Raw genomic sequence first — 18,587 nt, forward strand, 5'->3', positions numbered from 1 at the left:
GCAAACTGAAGTGATAAATCACATCAAACTGCCTGCAAAACATCATTGCAACACAGGTAAAACCAGAAATATGACATTTTCATAACGTTCTTCCTAACTAAGCAAGTCCTTTATGCAGAGCATTCATGCAAGTCGTGCCATGGTTTGTATCAAACTTTTTGGCTCCCTCTTGCGTTAAGAGAAAAGAACAATAGCAACTGTTGGACACATCAGGTTTGATTAGATCAGGGTTACAGTGACAAAAGCCTGAGGATGAGTTTGAGACATGGTATTTTACTCATCTTCTTTTCCTCACAAAAGATATGCTAAATAAAAAAATGCCTGATTGAAGATGTTTAATGGAAAAAGAGAAGGAGAAATAAAAACATTGCTTGAATGTTAAAGACAGAGAGAAGTTCCCTCTTTCCTTTTGCATTTTGCTGACTTGCCAGCGGTTTTCTGTACTTTCAAAACACAAATAAGGCATACAAGGTTTATTTAAGATCACCCTGTAGATGCCTCAGTAACCATGGGTTGTGCAGTCAAGCTCCGGAAGGGTGAAGGACCCAGCAGCTGCCACTGGGACAAGTTAACCAAAGGATAACTAAGCCCAAAATGTAGCACTTAACATACTGCATTGTTGTAAAACCTGGCAAGATCCCTAATCTTTGAAGTTGGTGCCTAAACATTAAAAATAAAAATAAAATCTTCCTCTTTTTGTGTGCACTGTGTTTATCTGAAAACTTATTGGGAAAATGAGGAGAAATACGACTTTTTGGCTACAGACCATGACAGGAGCTGACGGTTCACCAGGGAAGCCTGGCACCTTATTTATTGTGTGCATTTCATGCAAAATTACTGTATTTCAAAGCTGTAAATAGTACCATTCTCCCTTTCTGCTCACTCACATATTTCTCCTAACTTCTACCACAGCACTACAGTTCAGAAGGCCAGTATTTCCCCTGCTAGCAAGATCACTGAAACAGGGTTCTAGCAATAATCGTGAAGTATATCATCTTAACTCTCTATTACTTGAATTATATCGTGACAGTCTTTTGGAGTCTCACCTGAGAACTAGAATCCCTGCACATTGGGAGCTGTAGAACATAAGATATGTACAAACAAGCTCAAAACACTTCATATCTCAAAGACCTCCCAACCTTAGGTTCTAGGTCGAGTGTTCACATCTTCACTTCTTTCAAGCATCTCAGTCAGAGGACTTCCAGAAAATGAAGTTTAGAACAGGGAAGAGCATAAATTATTGGAGTCTATTAATAACTTTGTGTGATGAAAAGCACTTTTGGACAAGGGAGGAAACTAACTGAAAACAAGAACGGGATCACCACTCTAAAAAACTGCCCTCAGGAAGAAAAATTATGCTAGAAAAGTAGAAGTTTTTTGGTTGTTTTTTTTCTTTTTTTAATCTAGAAAAACTTAGGACATATTTTAATGATTTCACACAAATCCACTATTGACAGCTTAGTGTATATTAAAAAGTTTATTTTAAAAGAGAATTATTGAAGTAAAGTCACAACCTTTGTTAAACTATACCTACTCTATTTTCTATCTGCACTGTTTGCTTAATTGTGTCAATAAAATCAATATCCTTTGGTTAAGACATAACGGACTTGGTCATGAAGATAATTAGTTGTGCCATCAAATAGTGTATCTGAAGGATAAACCCAGTTCTGTGATGTACATGTGCTGAATCTTTGACCCTGGAATGAGACACATGTTTTTGGATGAAGAAGTCAGATCCAAATCAAACAACATCATAATATTGCATGAATATATAGTATGCATAAATATATACTACTGATTAATAAACACTAACATGAAAAGTTTAGTTATTGGAGGGATTAAAAAGTGTTGGGTTTTTTTTTTTTTTTTTTCAGAAGGAAAGCTGACCTGCACTTTTTCCAGTGTGAAAACAGTCTGTCAAGTTTGATGAATTTTATTCCCATGTGAGTTATAGGAATAATTAACATCTTAATTCAGTGACCAATTAAATAAGCAATAATTGCCCCAGAATGTCCCCAAACAAAAGGGTTAAAGCTCCATTTGCACAAAAATGCCCCCAAAATCTTAAATGTTTGCTTAAACAAAACACCATGATAAACTTGTTTACTTTCAAACAATTTGTGAGTTTCTTCTTCTTACTTGAAATAGATGTCATTATTTTAATATGTTACATGCCAATACATCATAATGATATGAAAAATCTCTCCTTCATTTTCAATTAACAGTCAGAATTCAGTTGTCTAAATATCAGCACATAGTGCCACGGAGAGTGTAATCTAAGTGACTCTGTAGGATTTGCAGATGGCCAACTCAGCCAGGATGTCCTAAGGCATTTAAATGGGATAAACAGTGACGTTTAGGCAACTGAACTGAGTCCAGAAACTTTACATTTTCCAGAATTTGTTTTTATTTTCTTCTGAAGCCCACATGTATCTAACCTGTTTGAACTAAATTTGCAAATATTGTAGGTTGCTACAAAATTGCTTTTCCAGCTGATAAAAGTTACATATTTCTTCTTTGCAGTTTTCCTATTAAGGAGCACCGAAATAATTTCAGCTGTACTTGAAGAGTCTTTATGAAAGCTGCTTCCAGGAGATTATTCAATAATTAAAAATCTTTCCATAAAACACTTCATTCTGGTGGAAAGCATAAAAACTTTATCAAAACACAGAACCACCTGAAAATTCAAAAAGCTTTAACTTACAGCAAAACCAGAATTTCTGAGATATGAATACTTTTCAATGTGACTTTCTCTCCCCATGTGATAGAAAGATTTCATGGATTTTGGGTATACACACTTGGGCCACATGCATCAGTTACAGACTTTGACTCCCCATTAATCCACACACCTGCTCATTGGCAGTGGAAGTTGCTGTAGAAAGTGCCCAGCATCACAGCTTCATTTTTCCTGTCCAAATCTAGTAATTGGGGCTAGAAGGGAGAAAGGACAAATACTGGAAATGCTGGAGACTCCTCCAACACCTGTCATTAAGGCTACCTGAAAATCCATGGCTCAGAAAATTACTCTGATAAAAGAGAGCAGGGCAATAATCCTCCTAAAAAAAAGCTGAGATGTCTGTAATGCCCATGCAGAGCCCAGACTTTGGGATCTCCTGTAGACAGGTGGTCTACCTTGCGTAATATCTGCTCACTTTCAAGTTTATAGTTCCAGTGACTTCAATTGCTCTATACTTGCTTCAGATCTATTGCCAGTAACAGTAGTGGGTGTCTCCACATCCAAAACACTCCCTCCCAAGGAATATGCTTTCCTCCACTCCATTTACATACAGACCAGTAATTTGTAGTGCTGCTTTGTAAGCGTTTTGTCCCCAGCCTCTTGTTTAAGATGGTCTAATTCTGAGAGAGCCTGTGTCAAACGAGTTCTGATTTCTTCATATCTCGTTTCAGCAAAACCAAGTTCCCTGTACCACTTCTGAGCCTAATGGGAAGAATAAAAAAGCAAAATTACTGAGTATAATTAGTCTAGCAGTGGTATAATTTTTCAATCCCAGTTTACAACCATGGACTTGAGTCTGATGTCCACATCACAAGTTTTATATTGTTGTAAATTGATGAAAATAAATAGAATTACACAATAAACTGCAATCTCGTAAGAAATGAGTGAGACTCTTAAAGTAAGAGCTGTAGAAGCATATCTAACTGGAGCTATGCAAAAAAATAGATTAGTTTTTAAACTGATTTCTACATTTGAAGGTACCTTGACTATTCTAAATAAAGCTAAAAAAAAGCAGTGGTGAATGCACTCACAATTTCAGAGATTACATCTTTGAAAGTCCTCAGAGCAAATGGAAATCAAGATTTTATCAGCTAGGTGAAAAAAAATGTTCCTGAGAAATGTCAAAAATTAAAATTGCAAAGGACGGAAAAAACCCTCCGTATGTTCACCTTTATATTTTTTCTAGGATGCATTTTCTCCACTTATGCACATTAACTGTGGTTTTGAAGAAAAAAAAAAACAAGCTTGAAACAAACTACTCAGTAGGTCAGCAGGTTGCCTGACAGCAAGCTCTTTCCTTCATATGACAGATCATTTCTCTTCCCTTCTGAAAACAAAAGCTTCACATTCTTTTAAGTAAACTGAGGAAGGTGTTGTAACACACAACTTCCTTGTAACACATGAAAGGATTAGAAGGACACAAATTAATCAGATTTTTAAAAATAAATAAAGATCAAATGGTCTCTTCATGTTCGAATTACAAGATCAGAAGTCCTTACTTAACCATCCATTACACATCCAAATCCACCCCTTCATTCTAGTTGCTTCACCTGAAATCTGAGAAGTCTTATAAAGCAGCTGTCAAAGGACAACCATTTTGTACACCCACCATGTAGGATCCTACTGCTCTTTTACATACTCAACACACTTGTTACCGCCAGTGGTTTTTCCACAGGGAGTCCAAGCAATGCCTGTTATTGCATGAAACAGCCCCCTAAATGCACACTTGCCATACAAGCAAAACATTCTGCTTAGATAAACATAGAGTGGAGATTGTTCGGTAAAAAATAGGAATGTGAAAGCTAATGAATTTGGAAAAGCACAACACTGAAAACTTCCTCGGTTGGTAACAAAACTGCAGATTTACTTTACACAGGCACAGAAGAAGCCATGCAAACACGTGTCCATGTAGGCGGTGTTGGACTTTGTGTTTACTACATAGCTGCTGAAAGAAGGGGCAGTTTGCATGCTTTGCACCATCACTGGATATAGCGAGACCCCTTGACAGTATCAGGTTTTACATCATTTTGTCTCTCATTCAAAAACTATGTTGAATTCAGGTCTGCCATAATCCTCAGTGCTTCTACTGCCTTCCACTCCTCCTTAAAGTGGTCAGGGGGTGGGAAGCAGCCTGCCCAGAGATGGCCATGGCAGATAGTTTGTTCTGTGTTAAGCACTTTATTAAACACTCAGATTCTGTCAAATTGTGCTGGAGGAATGCAGCTTCACTTGAAGTCCTGGCCAACCATGAATGACTGTGAATTCATCACATAACTAAACAATTTAAGAGGTACGTTTTTGGTTCTGAAGATCAGAGACTTCCCGGTTTTGTAAAAGTGTTAAATCTTGTCAGAAAGAAGAATGGCCATGTAAGAAAACAAGAAAGAAAAAAAAATGTGCTCCTCAGAATTACATCAGAATAGGATGTTACCTCTTTTTTTGATTTTTCTAATTCCTTGTGCTGTATTTTTAGTTCTTCTTTCACCTTTCTGACTTGCTCTTTCATCACACTATAGCTTTCAAACATGCTGCCCTGGATATACAACAGAAAGATGTGACTCCTCTCACCCATACAAAATGGCACACAAGTTTTTACAGAACAATATATGGTTTCCTTCTCACTTACTAAAAACATTTGCATAAAATCAAGATATTAGAGATAAATCTTCCCCTGTTGATTATTCTAAACTGAAGTAATAATTCTGCTTTTACAAGAACATAATAATCTCCATAGAAATTCAATGTGGTGTAAGATTCATGACTACAGAGGAAAAACATGTACGAGAAATACACTATAAGTAAAGAACTTGTCTCTAGGCATATGTTTCATAAAAATCAAAACAGTAAAAAAAAAATAGACCCTATCAGAATTAAAGTTAGTAAGTGAACATTTGCATACTCTTCAGTAAGACATGACTCTTTCAGAACCCTGAATACTTCAGCATTATAACAGAAGTTTGTGGAAATTGATTTGCTCTACCAGAAGCTTTTACTCTTGCAATAAGATAAATAATTTTAAAAATGTCGAAACAATGCAGTCTTTAAGTATTATTTTTAACTTTGTAGCTTGCTGTATCACTTAAAAATTCTCTAATACAACATTCAGAAAAAAACCTCTCTGGTATTTTGCCTTCTATTTCTGTTAACTTTAGCACCTCAGATCTCCAGCACATGAGAGGTTACAACATTTTCTATATTACAAGGTTAATTTAGCTTTGTCCTCCAAATTACATTTATATCTCCCCCTTTCTTTAGAAGATTCTGCTTGATAACATTCCTCATCGTTACTATTTACCTCTTTTCCAGGGAAATAGTCTGAGGGGTCTTTATTTGGAACTCCTTCTTCAGTCTGAGTTACACGACATTCTGTTTCAACTTTCTTTGGCTTAAGACCACATTGTTGACTTTCTTCTTTTAGTTTTACTACCTTTTCCTTTGTTCCCAAACTTTTATCTTTTATCAGCTCTTCATAGGTAAAACCCAAAGATGATATTAGTTCTTTCAATTTGTTATTTTCTAAAACAAAGTTTGCATTTACTTTATGAAATTCATCAAGCTGTTCTGAAGTTTCTTTCTCTATTCTGTCTATTTCTCTTTTCAGTACACATTTTTCCTCCCGTAAATCAGAAATAGTCTGATAACAGCTGGTTTTGCATTCTTGAAGTTGTGAAACCAAGGTCCTGTATTTGTCTTGTTCACATTTTACTTCTGTCAAACATCCCAATAACATTTCTTTTTCGCCTTCTAACAGAGATATTCTTTGAAAATTTCCTTCTCTCTCTTGTATTAATTCATTATATTTTGCTAAATAGTTATCCTTGTCTTGTAATAATTTAGCTATTTCTTTGAAACATCTGCTTCTTTCTTCTTTCAGGTCAGAAAGCAGCTGGAAATATCTCATTTTCCTTCCATCCAGGGATGAAACACTCCTGGGAAGATTATTTGATGCAATTGTCAACGAGGCTTTTTCAGAATTCCTATTTTTCTCTTCACCACATGAGAGGTTCTTAGAGAAGGTTTCAACAAAAAATGTTCCTGGGGTCATGGTGTTTTCTTCTGTTAAGTTATTATAACATGCACCAGCAACTTCTTTCTCATTAAGTAAGTTTTGGAATGAAACAATATTAGCTTCATCTGCTGCTAAAATGTATTGAAAATATGCATCCATCTCCTCTTCTAGTGCACACATCATCTGAGCATATTTCTCATTCTCCTGTTGTAATATACTGATTTTCTTTGAGTAATTTTCATTTTCTTGCATGAGTAGAAATATCCTCTGAGAACACACAGCCACTACTTTTTCTAGTGCATATATTTTCACATCATGTTCATTACCAGCTTCCAGTGGTGACAGATGACAGCAACACTCATAAAAATTGCTCTCTGGCAGGAACAGTTTGCTGAAGCACACAATCCTCTCCTGCATAGGAGGCAATATGTTTATCAGATACCTCTCTTCCTCTGACCAAAAAATTTTCTGAGGGTACGCAAATTGCATGCTTTCAGCAGCTATATTTTGACATGAGAAATTCTTCTCATTTGATTCACATAGTTTCAGGGTCTGGTCTTTCTTTTCTTTCAGGCCAATATTTCTGGAAGGGTTTGTTTGGTGAGTTTGTTTCTGAGGTTGCTTTCCTTTCTCCTCCATTTTGATTATGTCTTCTCCATTATATACCCTATTCATATCATAGATGCAGATTTCTGAGAAGTTTCCTTGTTCCTCCATTAGTTCAGGGATCCCTTCAAAATGTTTCTTTGAGTTTTTAAAATCAACAGATAAATTTTGGACATCCTGTGGGCTACCTAGGCTGTCTTTGGCTCCCATTCCCTGCTTCCCAGGCCTGATCAATTCAGTTTTATTTAAGAGTTTAAAACTTTCTTCAGGAACACAGGTCACCTGTTGTGATTGGGCTTTCTCAGTCTCTATTTCTCCTCCTTTAGTTCTCCCTCTAAAGACTTTTTGGTGATATTTTCCATCATCAACAACTTTATCCAGACATTTATTTTCACTTATGCTTTTGGGCAGAATTTTATTGTTTTCATAATGTTTTTCTACGTTGTATTTTTCTAGAGATGATGTGAAAACTTCAGTCACAGTGCAAGGCATCTTTCCATGAAAAAGTGCAGAAGCTTTGTCAGAAAATCCTCCTTCTGCAACAACAAAGAGGACATCAGAGCAAAGATTGGTATTTGCCTCACAGAATTCCAAACTCCTCACTTTCTTCACAGTGGTGACAGCTGGTATGTGGTAGCTTTCAGGTTCTAACAAGGTAAGTTGGAGCTTCTTTCTCATCACAGGTTCAACCATAGGAGCAGGAAACATCTTTGCCGGCAGATTTATACCTTGTTCATTCAAGAGAGAAAAGTTTTCTTCATCTTTGTTTTCCTTCCTTTTCTCATTGCTAGGGAACTTCTCAGAGCAAGGGGGAAGCAGTCTTGCTCCACAATAACTAGGGATACATCTGAACAAAGTGAAACTATCTTCTAGAGTACCTCCCCTCTTTGTTCCAAGGGTGACCTGGTAATAACAAGAGAGAAATGTTTGAAACTGCAAAATATAAGCTATGTCATTCTGTGTTGCTAATCATAGTTTCTTTTCACTTCACCCATAAAATACTTGATTACAGACAGATGAGTAAACATATTTACTTATAAAGAGTTTTCAAATTATTTGAAGATTTGCAGTGAGAGTACTGATACAGATAAGGTATAAATAAGTCAGTCATTTTCTCAGTGTACACCTGTGTTCCTCTTGAATAACACCTTTAGTAGCTATGAATTAAAGCTACTTTAATATTCATCTTTAAATACACTAACTCTTCATTTTATCTCAAAATTCATAGACTGACTGTGCACAAAGATAGCAAGAAAAGTGATAACTTTTCTTCTCACCTGCTCAATCTTAGCTAGACCAGTAACTTTTGCAAAGGCACTGGAATTGTGGTCAAAAACTGGCAGAAGTTCTTCTGGTAGCTCCTCCATCTGCTTTAGCCCATCACAGCTACATCCTGGTGTTTCTGTTATGGTAAAGCACTGGACAAGTGAAATGCCATTCCCAGACTGTTACATGAAAAACAAACCCAAAAACATCTGACCTGATGTTTTGAACAGAAAAGTATTTTAGTGAGAGTATGCTCAAAACATCCTTCTGTACCAGAAGCATACATCATCAGTGATGCAGAGATAAGCACAATGTTAAATGAGAAAACAAACTTCACAAGAAAAAATAAATACTAACCACTAAAATAAGGTGTACTTGGAGGGTTCCCTCCTAAGTTCTCGAAACATTTAAAAAGGGAAAATAGATCTCATTACAGTGGGTAGATTAAAATTTATGAGTTAAATTTACAGGTTAGAATTATTCAGTGCAGGTCTGCATTTGCATACATGGAAATTTGCTATAAAATTTCCATTAATTTACATTGGAAGAATCTACCTGATACAATTTGCTAAGATAAGAGCTTTCACATTGTTTGGTCTGAAAAGCAAATCTGACTTCTGCATAGCATTCCCAAACACTATAATTCAACCAGGACAGGGGAAGTATCCTCTAATTCCTCACTTCTGTAGCTTCCTGAAAGTTCTAGGATTTCTTGAGTAAGATCATATCTAAATGCTAGTAGCACACTAGCAAATAGCTATTGTTTCACCTTCCCAAGATACAGTTTCCAGATTAGGAGGTTTTTAGAAGGTCTTATACCTTCTAAGTCATGCACACCACATGAATGAAATCATCTTCACTTTTACTGCACAAAAATGAAAGCAAAAATTCCAGTTTATTTCTATACCAGACTCTTTAGCATGTAGCAGCCCAAATGGAGTTTGAGTAGCTCTGCTTCTGAGTGAGTCCAAGACTGCTTTCCATCTCAGATTTTGAACGTTGTCCTGGATTAGATCTCCATTCTGTATGGGAAAAGGAGGAGGAAAAATAAAAAACAGATTATAAATATACAGTGTGATATGAAAAAACAGCACATAAATTTTCTTTGCTATTTTACATTCAAAAGACCCATTATTTCATTATAATTGCTATTATTTCATACAGTTTTCTCATTCCAACATTTTCTAGTAAATGTTGTGGTTTTAAACCTCACCCTAATATTTCCTTCATACTCTAAAAAGAGGTAAGGAAGAAAATCTGAGTAATAAGCATGTAATACGTCAGATTACAGATGGAATGTTTTTAGAACCGAGACTAAATTATATGCTCATGAACAAAGAGAAAAGAAAGTTCAATCAAGTATGGAATGAGACTAATAGTTCAGTGCCCAGCTACAAAGACAACTGTTCCTAGGTCGGAAGAACTCGAAGTGGAATAATTGTTCCAAATGAAATTTTCTTTTCCATTGACAATTTAATTGTAAATTTCATATTATGTTCTTGACATTTATTTTACTCCCTGAATGAATTTGGAAATTGTGAAAATTTCTGGTGCAAAGCAGACGCCCTTATTGTTTGATACACATCAGGCCACATTTCACACGCACCATGCTCATTTTTAGTGAACAGAAGACTCAGGTTTGATTTTCTCAACAAAACACTTAATCGAGGTGGTAGACAAAACAACTACAGTGCAGAAAACAAGCCAACACAGTCACTTTTGTCTTCTTGCACTGCTCTGCATCGGATGCCATCAGAAAATAAACCTGGTCCCTTTGGACTGAGCTGCAGCTTTAGAATTACACACAGATGGGAAAGGAAATTACTTCAAAGTCTTCAGTCTATAGTGAACCAGAAGAAGCCACTTGATTTTACACAGGATTACCAGTGAGAATAATTTTCATTTCACCCAAGTCAGATACCACATTATAGTGCTCTTTTACGAGATCTTGGCTGGGAGTCATGATTTAAGTGGAAACCACAACATATCCAATATTTCTTCCTTCATTTTCTCAGTAACACTGAAGCTAATGTTAATTCACTGAAACGCACTCATTCTTTTCCTGCAAGTTTGACTTTACTTCTTTATTGATATGTGCATTCTGTCAAAAGGTAGTTACATCAAATGATATAAAAGATACAATGCTTGGATTCCACGAACATCATATTGTGAAATCAAGACCTCAGCTGTCACATGAAAGCTGTAGAAAGGTGTATCACTTGGTATTTCATACTTTTCCTTCACCAACACCTTCAACAGACCCCTAACATTCACATCTAGAAACTGATAAATCAAGACACAGCCATATGGAACCATCTGTTTTTCTGTGTACTCTTCATTCAGGCATAGGCTGCAATTGGAATATTGCAGACAGGATCCTGATATCAAGTTTGAAAATTCAAATTCCCAACAAGATTTATGTGACTACACCCCTCTATGAGATGCAGTTCACCTCTGCAATACCAGAACAAAACACTTAATTGAATCTGATATTATTGCATGAAGATGCAATAATGACTAAGGCTAGTTTTCACAAATAACTGATGTGTTTGCCTTTTGGATGACATGGTATTTATTGAGGAATCTCATACCATGTGTATTTCACAGGAGTCTGATAATCCTGTCTTCGCAAACTACTTTTTTTCCTGGCTGTGAAACAGACAAACGATCCCATTTGCTCCTTCACTGAAAAATTATATACAAGCAGCTTTACGGAAAACTAACAGCATGAAAATCTTTCTTGTGTTGCACACAATTTCTCATTTTTACAGCTGTTGATAAATTATGATGAGCTCAAATAGTATTTTTCTTGTAACTATTTGGCTTGAATACTACAAAATCAAGGTAATGAGATTAGGAAATTCTATTTTAACTGGTGCTAGTAAAACACAAGGTAAGAGGAAAAAGCTTTCTTCAGTTTTGCAGTACAACACCAGATGTCTCCCTCCTCCTTTTATCATAGATACTGAATTTTTTTCCTTGCTATTTCAAGCCATTTTCTACTAAAAAAAATCCAAATGAATTAACAGCAGTACCAAAAGAGGAGGAAAAGACAACCAGAAATGCAGAAGCCACAAGATTTTATGCTGCGGATAATATACACAGCATTTAAGGAATACAACCTATTGTGCAGCAGACCAAAGTAACCTGAATTAACAGAAATTATGGCCTGTTCATTTACATGAAAAACTGGGTATTTGAGACTCTGTAACCTCCTATGACAACACAGCTGTAAATTAATATTTATAAAATAAATGATTAGAAAATTTTCTACAGAGCTAAAAAATAACCTTTTATTAGGGTACAGCATAGAATCATAGAAATTTGGCCCTGTTTTTTGAAGACTTTTTGGATTAGTCTGAGACAATTTGTCAGTTGATATATCTTAGTTTCACACCTTCAAATAACTCAACGTGTACCTTCTCCTTTTCTTAATTTTCTCAAAACAATGGTAATTTTTTACTACTTCTTTCCTGGCTCTGAAAGCCCTCACTCCTCCTGATTTTAGCTATGCAGTCACCTCACAGTGCACTTGGTTGTTGTACCTCTTTACAACTCAGTGTCCCTCTATAAATATTTTTAAATATTTTCAAAACTTATTCTTCATCCTCAGGAAAAAGTGAACTCACTAGTTAATATAACTGTAGCAATGGTTCAGGATAAGTATAAAAATAAGCAACAGCAGTCAGTTCTTCTGCCATCTCGGGGCAGCTATGGAGACATGCAGTGAGGCACAGCTTCTGAGCTCTCCACAGAGATCACCCACATACTGCTGGTTTCTGGAGGACAATCCTAGCACTCTTTCTCTTGCACAGAGAAAACCTCCTGGAGCTCACTTCTTTGGGACTGTAGAGCCACTATCGGTACAAAACCACCATGTCTGCAAACGTTCATTCAACTATGAGGTTTAAAACTTTGTCTTTATTTCCTCTAGCTTTTACAGCCAAAAGATCCTCTCTACCTTCTCACAGTTCTGGAAGTACTCACAGTCTGATTGTCCTCCTATACTAATGGGTTTTTGTTCATGCCCATCACCTCTCAGTTAACTGCAGTTAAAATCAGGAGAGTTCTTGGGATATCAGGTCACAGTCTGAATGGAGAGGCTGAGTGTGAGGTTTAGCTGATTTCACTTTTTTAAACAAATCCTCAGAATAAAAATACCCTTCACCTCAGCGCATAAAGAATAAAACTTTGTTTGAGTCCTTACTGTGAAAAGAATTTTTCCATGTCAGCAAAATGAATTGGCAGAAGCTGAATGCCATATTACAGCATATGCAGAGCTTTCCCATGCAATGCTGGAGTGAAGTGCTTGAAGCAAACAAGTCCTATTCAGTGTATTCAGGGCATATCACAATGCTACGGAGCTGCAAACCATTGAATATTTCAATTTCCTCCCAGTCATGAATACTGTATCCATCTTCCCTTGTTTATCATTATCCAGAAAATCTCATAGACAAGATTTATTGTCAGCTGTGCTTTTTTCTTCAGCATTTGGGCATGAATAACATGTGAAAACTCACCCAACCATATGTGTACTCCACTGAATAGTGTCCACGGGACAGAAGTTTCAGAAGTTTCTGAGCTCTACTTCTAGTGCCAACTGAGGCCTTTTGCCTTGGGCATGTCACTTAAAAGCTTAAGGAAACACTATGTGTGAAGTGGCCTCAAGGTGCACCTAATAAAAGCACTGTTGCACTGAAGCTCCAACTACTGATTCCAGCAGGTATGAATTAGACACTGTGACGTACTAATGCATCATCAGAAATAAAGAAAAAAAAATGCTGGAAGGAAAGAGCCTCACACTTTCATCTCAATTGCACATCTAATGACAAGTGTAATCCAGGGTGACATAAAGATAAAAGCTAATTATATTTTGCCTTATTTTTACTTACCAGGTCAACACTGCTGTCTCCATTCTCCAACCTTGTCAGTCGTGAGTCCTTTTCTTTCTCTTTTTTCACCTTCACCCTACTTTGATCTTTTAAAGCCCTATTTTCATCCAAAAGCTCTTCCATTTTTTCCTGTAGTCTGATTTCAGATAATTTCAGACTATAAACATGATGGCAAGATTCTTCCAATTTTCTTCTGAGAAAGTCTTCAGTGTCCTGAGAGCACTGGAGTTCAGTCAGCAGGTCTGCCTGTTCTCTTCTGTTGTCCTCCTCTTTTTCACTTAAGAACTTCAGATTTTGCTGAAATGTCTTGAGGTGGCTTTTCATGTCATGCTCCACATTTTCAATGCAAGTTTTCAATTCCATTACATCCACGTCAGAGTGTTTATAGCCCTGAGTCCCACTGAATGCTGATTCCAGCTTCTGCTGGAGATACTGCACCATTCCTTCTTCTAACTCGGATGTCAAAAGAGCAGTATGGGCACTAAGATCTAGGACTTGCTTTTCCAGCCTAGATACCTCACCCCGAAGGTAACATTCCCTTTCTCTCAGCACTGCTGTCTGCTGTCTCTGCCTTTGTTTGTAGTGTTCAAAATACTCTGACTGGCTTTTTATTTCATCTTCTTTTGTCTTCAGCTGCTCCTGAAGCCAACGTAATTTTTCCTTTTGCTTCTTCTCTGACTTTTCTTGATTTTCAACCTATAATTTTCAGTGAGTTGTATGGTTAACATCTTAATACTAACTCTCTTCCCAAATAATTTTTCTTAATTTTGCAATAATTCTGCCCTTGTTTTCTGAAAAGTCAGGAATAGCATAAGTAGAAATTTTTTAAAACCAGTAAAATCCTGCATTTAGAGCAAAACTGACCTACTGTTTTGTCATTTCAGCCATCACTGAAACATCTCATTAGGAAATAAACAAACAAACAAACCACAAACTCACCAACATCTACAACTACATAAAAATACAGGACAGTGTTTAAACTTTGTGTTGCATATTCTATAGTACATATTAAATCAAAAGAAACCTTTGAACTGGAATTCATATATCCAGCTTTGAACTATACAGTAACAGATCCTTAACACTGGCAGCAGTGTAGCACTGAGATGTTACGGGCAGGGAAACTGTGGTTCTATTATAGAAAATGGAACACATGCTTTCCAGAGACCAAGCTTTTGCCCTTTGCCCTTCACCATACCTGTCATCTGTCAGCTACTTTTATGAACCCCCTGAAAAAGGAGAAAGGAACAGATGCCTTTGGAATCAGTTTGAGAAAGACTTTAGTATTTTCATTTGCACCAAAGTGTGTTTGAACACAGAGACATACAGAGGTGAAAGGTGTCAATGAAAGACAGAGGAGGTTTTCATGATTCCCATGCTGCCCTTGTTTTGAGCCAAGTAAGAGCCACCAGTATCATAGGACCACTGTGGCAACTCTGAAGCAAGACCGAAGGCACAGAGACATTACTGTATTTCTTCAAGGGCTTCTTTAGGTCAGTCTTTTTGATCTTTGGTACTTTCCTGTCTGAGGGGTTCACTGGCAAGGACAGGACAGGAGGAACACTAGGCTGAAATGTTATGAAAAGTCAGGTAGGTGTGGGATAATACCTTCTTTGGATAACTGTTGATGGGAATATATGTATGTCTAAGCTTCTTGAATCTTAAAAAATACATTTCACTTTTAATTAAATAAGAAAAGACTGTTGTTCATTCTTTTGAGTCTTGCTGCACGGTACTAGTGTTCTGTCAGAGTTTGACCTAAAATGCTGAGAAAATGAAAATGTATCTTATGATAAACAGAATCAAAAGACATTGTTTCACTGCAGACTGTCCCTGAAAAACTTTCATTCCTCCTCCTATTTTCATGGATCCATCCAATATGCTGTGCAAACTGGGTAAAAATGCCTCTTGTATGTGTTACCAGCCAACAGCTGTCCTTCCTGATACAAAAAATTTATGTGAAGAAGTACTAGCACTTGGTAGAACCAAAGGCTTTCCACTGCAGATGTGGTAATTTCAGAACAGGCATAGAGGGGGGGGAGTCGTGAGGGCATGCAGACAGCAGTGGGTCACTCTTGGCAATGAAGGAGCAGGTCTGCTTGACCCAGTGAAGGGCACTCTGCAGAGGAAGGCTCACACTGGCAGGGCTCTGCAGAGTGGTGGCCCACATGGTGATGCATCACAGGGAAGAAGGTAAGACCCAAATCAATCTAGGAAAGATGGAAGAGGACACAAAGCTAAGCAGGAATCTTAAAGTGAATGCAACGGCGGATGGGGTCCAGCTTGAAAATGCGTGAGCAATTAAAGAGTCAGATGATGGGCTAAGCAGCTACATTTTATACAGAAAATAGGCTGTGTTAGCTTTCTTGTGCTGTTGTATTGCCTATGGTAGGGAAACCAAAAAAATGCTTTATTATGGGTCTAGAAAGATAAAGTCTGACCTAGGGAGAAGGAGTGTGCTGAATGGGTTCTGGGGGGAAAGAAGGAAGTGGGAGCATATATCTCAAAGATCAAGGGCCAAATGAGGGGAATAATGGAAGTGCTGTCAGAACCATTAGGAAGTGGGGCAAAAAAGACTAAAAAGTTCTTCTGATTCTTCTGACTGTAGAAGAGAAAGACTGAGATGATTTATTACTTAAAACCAGAGAGGTCACTGGAGATGAGATTGACTTATAAATTATTAGTTAATACTATATTTATATTTATTACTATTATTAAATTATTAGTTTTAAATTATTAGTTATTATTAGGCCAAGTGCAAGGTCCTGCACATGAGTCAAGGCAATCCCAAGCACAAATACAGATTGGGTAATGAGTGGATCGAGAGCAGCCCTGCGGAGACCGACTTGGCATGTATTAGTGGATGGAAGACTGACGATGAGCCAGCAATGTGCGGTCACAGCCTAGAAAGCCAACTGTATCCTGGGCTGCATCAGGAGGGAAGGGATTCTCCCACTCTACTCTGCTTTTTTGAGACCCCACCTGGAGTACTGCATTCAGATCTGGGGCCCTGAAAGACATGCACCTGCTTGAGCGGGTCCAGAGAAGGGTCACGAAGATGATCAAGAGGCTGGAGCAGCTCCCCTGTGAGGACAGGCTGAGAGAGTTGGGGTTGTTCAGCCTGGAGAAGAGAAGGCTCCGGGGAGACCTTATAGCGGCCTTCCAGTGCTTAAAGGGGGGCTACAGGAAAGATAGGGAGGGACTTTTCACAAGGGACTTTTTACTTTCTATCACTTTTTCCTAGTGATAGGACAAGACATAGTGGCTTTAAACTGAAAGAGGGTAGATTTAAGTTAGATATAAGGCAGAAATTCTTCCCTGTGAGGGTGGTGAGGCACTGGCACAGTGTGCCCAGAGCAGCTGTGGCTGCCCCCTCCCTGGAAGGGTTCAAGGCCAGGTTGGACGGGGCTGGGAGCACCCTGGGCTGGGGGCAGGTGTCCCTGCCCATGGCAGAGGGGGTTGGAACTAGATGATCTTTAAAGTCCCTTCCAAACCAAACCATTCTATGATTACAACAAAGAGAAGCTAAACTAAGTCATTTGAAACAATATCCTCACCAAGTTTATCAGGTCCTCCTGAATGTCTCGTAATTTCCCTTTAACACGCACATTTGCATTTTCAACCTGGTGCAACTTCACATTTAGTTGATCGATTGTCACAAGAAGTGTTTTGTGTGACAGCTCCAGCTTTTTCATCCTGTGATAGTGACAATGAACATCTTTGCTAAGTAAATATCACACAGTACAGTTCCAGATGGATAAGTAGTCATCAGCAATGCATCAATTTTTCCATTTTCCTCACAACAATAAAATAATAACAAATTGTTGATCACTAACAATAAATTATACTAACAATAAATACTTAATTCTTAACAAGTCTACTGGGGTTTGCACATTACACTGGCGACTCTCAAAACTGTTAAAGACAACGTCTATGTTCATTTTCTCTCTGCTGGCTTAATATGAAAACCATAAGCAAATACATTTACAAGTTTAATGTTCACTGAATCTTGGCACACTCTATGGAGTAACAACTTACCATAAGAACAACCACAATCACTTTGGTCTCTACAGGTCATAGGATTTTGCTAGGTTCATGGTTAGCAAATTCAAGCTTTATGATGACCGTAAATGCTTCCCATCAAAAATAAGAATACAGGTAACCTAAAAGTATTTTTTACTGACCGAAGGGAAAACATCTTATGTAACATACCTCACATGGGTACTGAAACCTATCACGCATAAATGTATTGACTTTGTCTATAGAGCCAGATTTTGACAAAATACATGTTTGCTTTGCCTGCTGCTATTAAAATGATAGTGTAAAATGATGCGGTGTGATATGATGGGGTTCCTCTGTGCAGAAGAAATACCTAAGACAATCATACAAGAGCAAGCTTCATGTTTTCCTTAAGGTTTTCCTTCCCTTTTCAGCCTACACATGAAAAAATTCTCAATTCTTTAAACAGTTGTGAATTCCAAAACATCCTTTCCTTATTAAAGAAAAATTTTTTCCAGTGTCTCATTTTCTGTGGCTGCTACTAGAACCACCTCTTTTCTCATCTCAGAGAAGCACACATTACCCCCGCTGCGTCCCTCAGGACTGTACTGTACCATATCTTCTTCCTTGAATTTCTTCATTCAATCTTCAACAGTCTCCCACTCAGCTCCCCTGCTCATTTCTCTTCTAGCTTTGTCTCACTGCACCTACCTGCCAAAATTTCCTGCTACCTCCATCCCAGCAAGACAACACTAGCTTCTTTCAAAAATCTCACATAAGAACGTAATTCTGAAACAACAGGATTAAAATAGAAAACACATAATTAAATAAGTACCTATTCATGTATCAAAGTAAAACCAACGAGGTCCTCCTCACCGCAGGCACTGCATAATCTAACACAGCTATCAAAGGAAACTGGGCCACATCAGCCCCTAACTCCGCCCTGGATACTTAAAGCTACTGACTGCTTATCTGTTTTTTCCAATAGTTCTACTTTCCACACCATTCCTCATCTCCTCTCTCTGTGCTTCAGACACAAAAACTTCAGGCACAAGATTTCTTTTATTTCTACTGGCTAGCC

At 37.6% G+C, this 18,587-nt stretch overlaps 1 protein-coding gene across 4 annotated transcripts in view; it reads right to left on the reverse strand.

The window, feature by feature from the left end:
- CUNH4orf50 (chromosome unknown C4orf50 homolog) overlaps positions 1 to 18,587 on the reverse strand; it is an 87,074-nt gene that overhangs the window by 63,172 nt on the left and 5,315 nt on the right. For 3 of the 4 annotated variants that reach the window (XR_006166992.1, XR_004405937.2, XM_032984544.2), the window contains 7 exons: positions 17,065 to 17,203; positions 13,511 to 14,206; positions 9,526 to 9,640; positions 8,630 to 8,754; positions 6,033 to 8,255; positions 5,169 to 5,270; positions 3,293 to 3,439 (listed from right to left, as the gene is read on the reverse strand). Coding sequence is in view for 1 of the 4 variants with exons in the window: in XM_032984544.2 (XP_032840435.2) it covers positions 3,293 to 3,439; positions 5,169 to 5,270; positions 6,033 to 8,255; positions 8,630 to 8,754; positions 9,526 to 9,640; positions 13,511 to 14,206; positions 17,065 to 17,203 (3,547 nt within the window). In the remaining 3 variants the exon portion in view is untranslated. The remainder of the gene's footprint in view (positions 1 to 3,292; positions 3,440 to 5,168; positions 5,271 to 6,032; positions 8,256 to 8,629; positions 8,755 to 9,525; positions 9,641 to 13,510; positions 14,207 to 17,064; positions 17,204 to 18,587) is intronic. The other variant, XR_004405938.2, reaches the window with a different exon arrangement.

This window comes from Tyto alba, unplaced genomic scaffold, assembly GCF_018691265.1.
Source record: "Tyto alba isolate M040663 unplaced genomic scaffold, T.alba_DEE_v4.0 Super-Scaffold_6, whole genome shotgun sequence".
Classification (NCBI taxonomy): domain Eukaryota; kingdom Metazoa; phylum Chordata; class Aves; order Strigiformes; family Tytonidae; genus Tyto; species Tyto alba.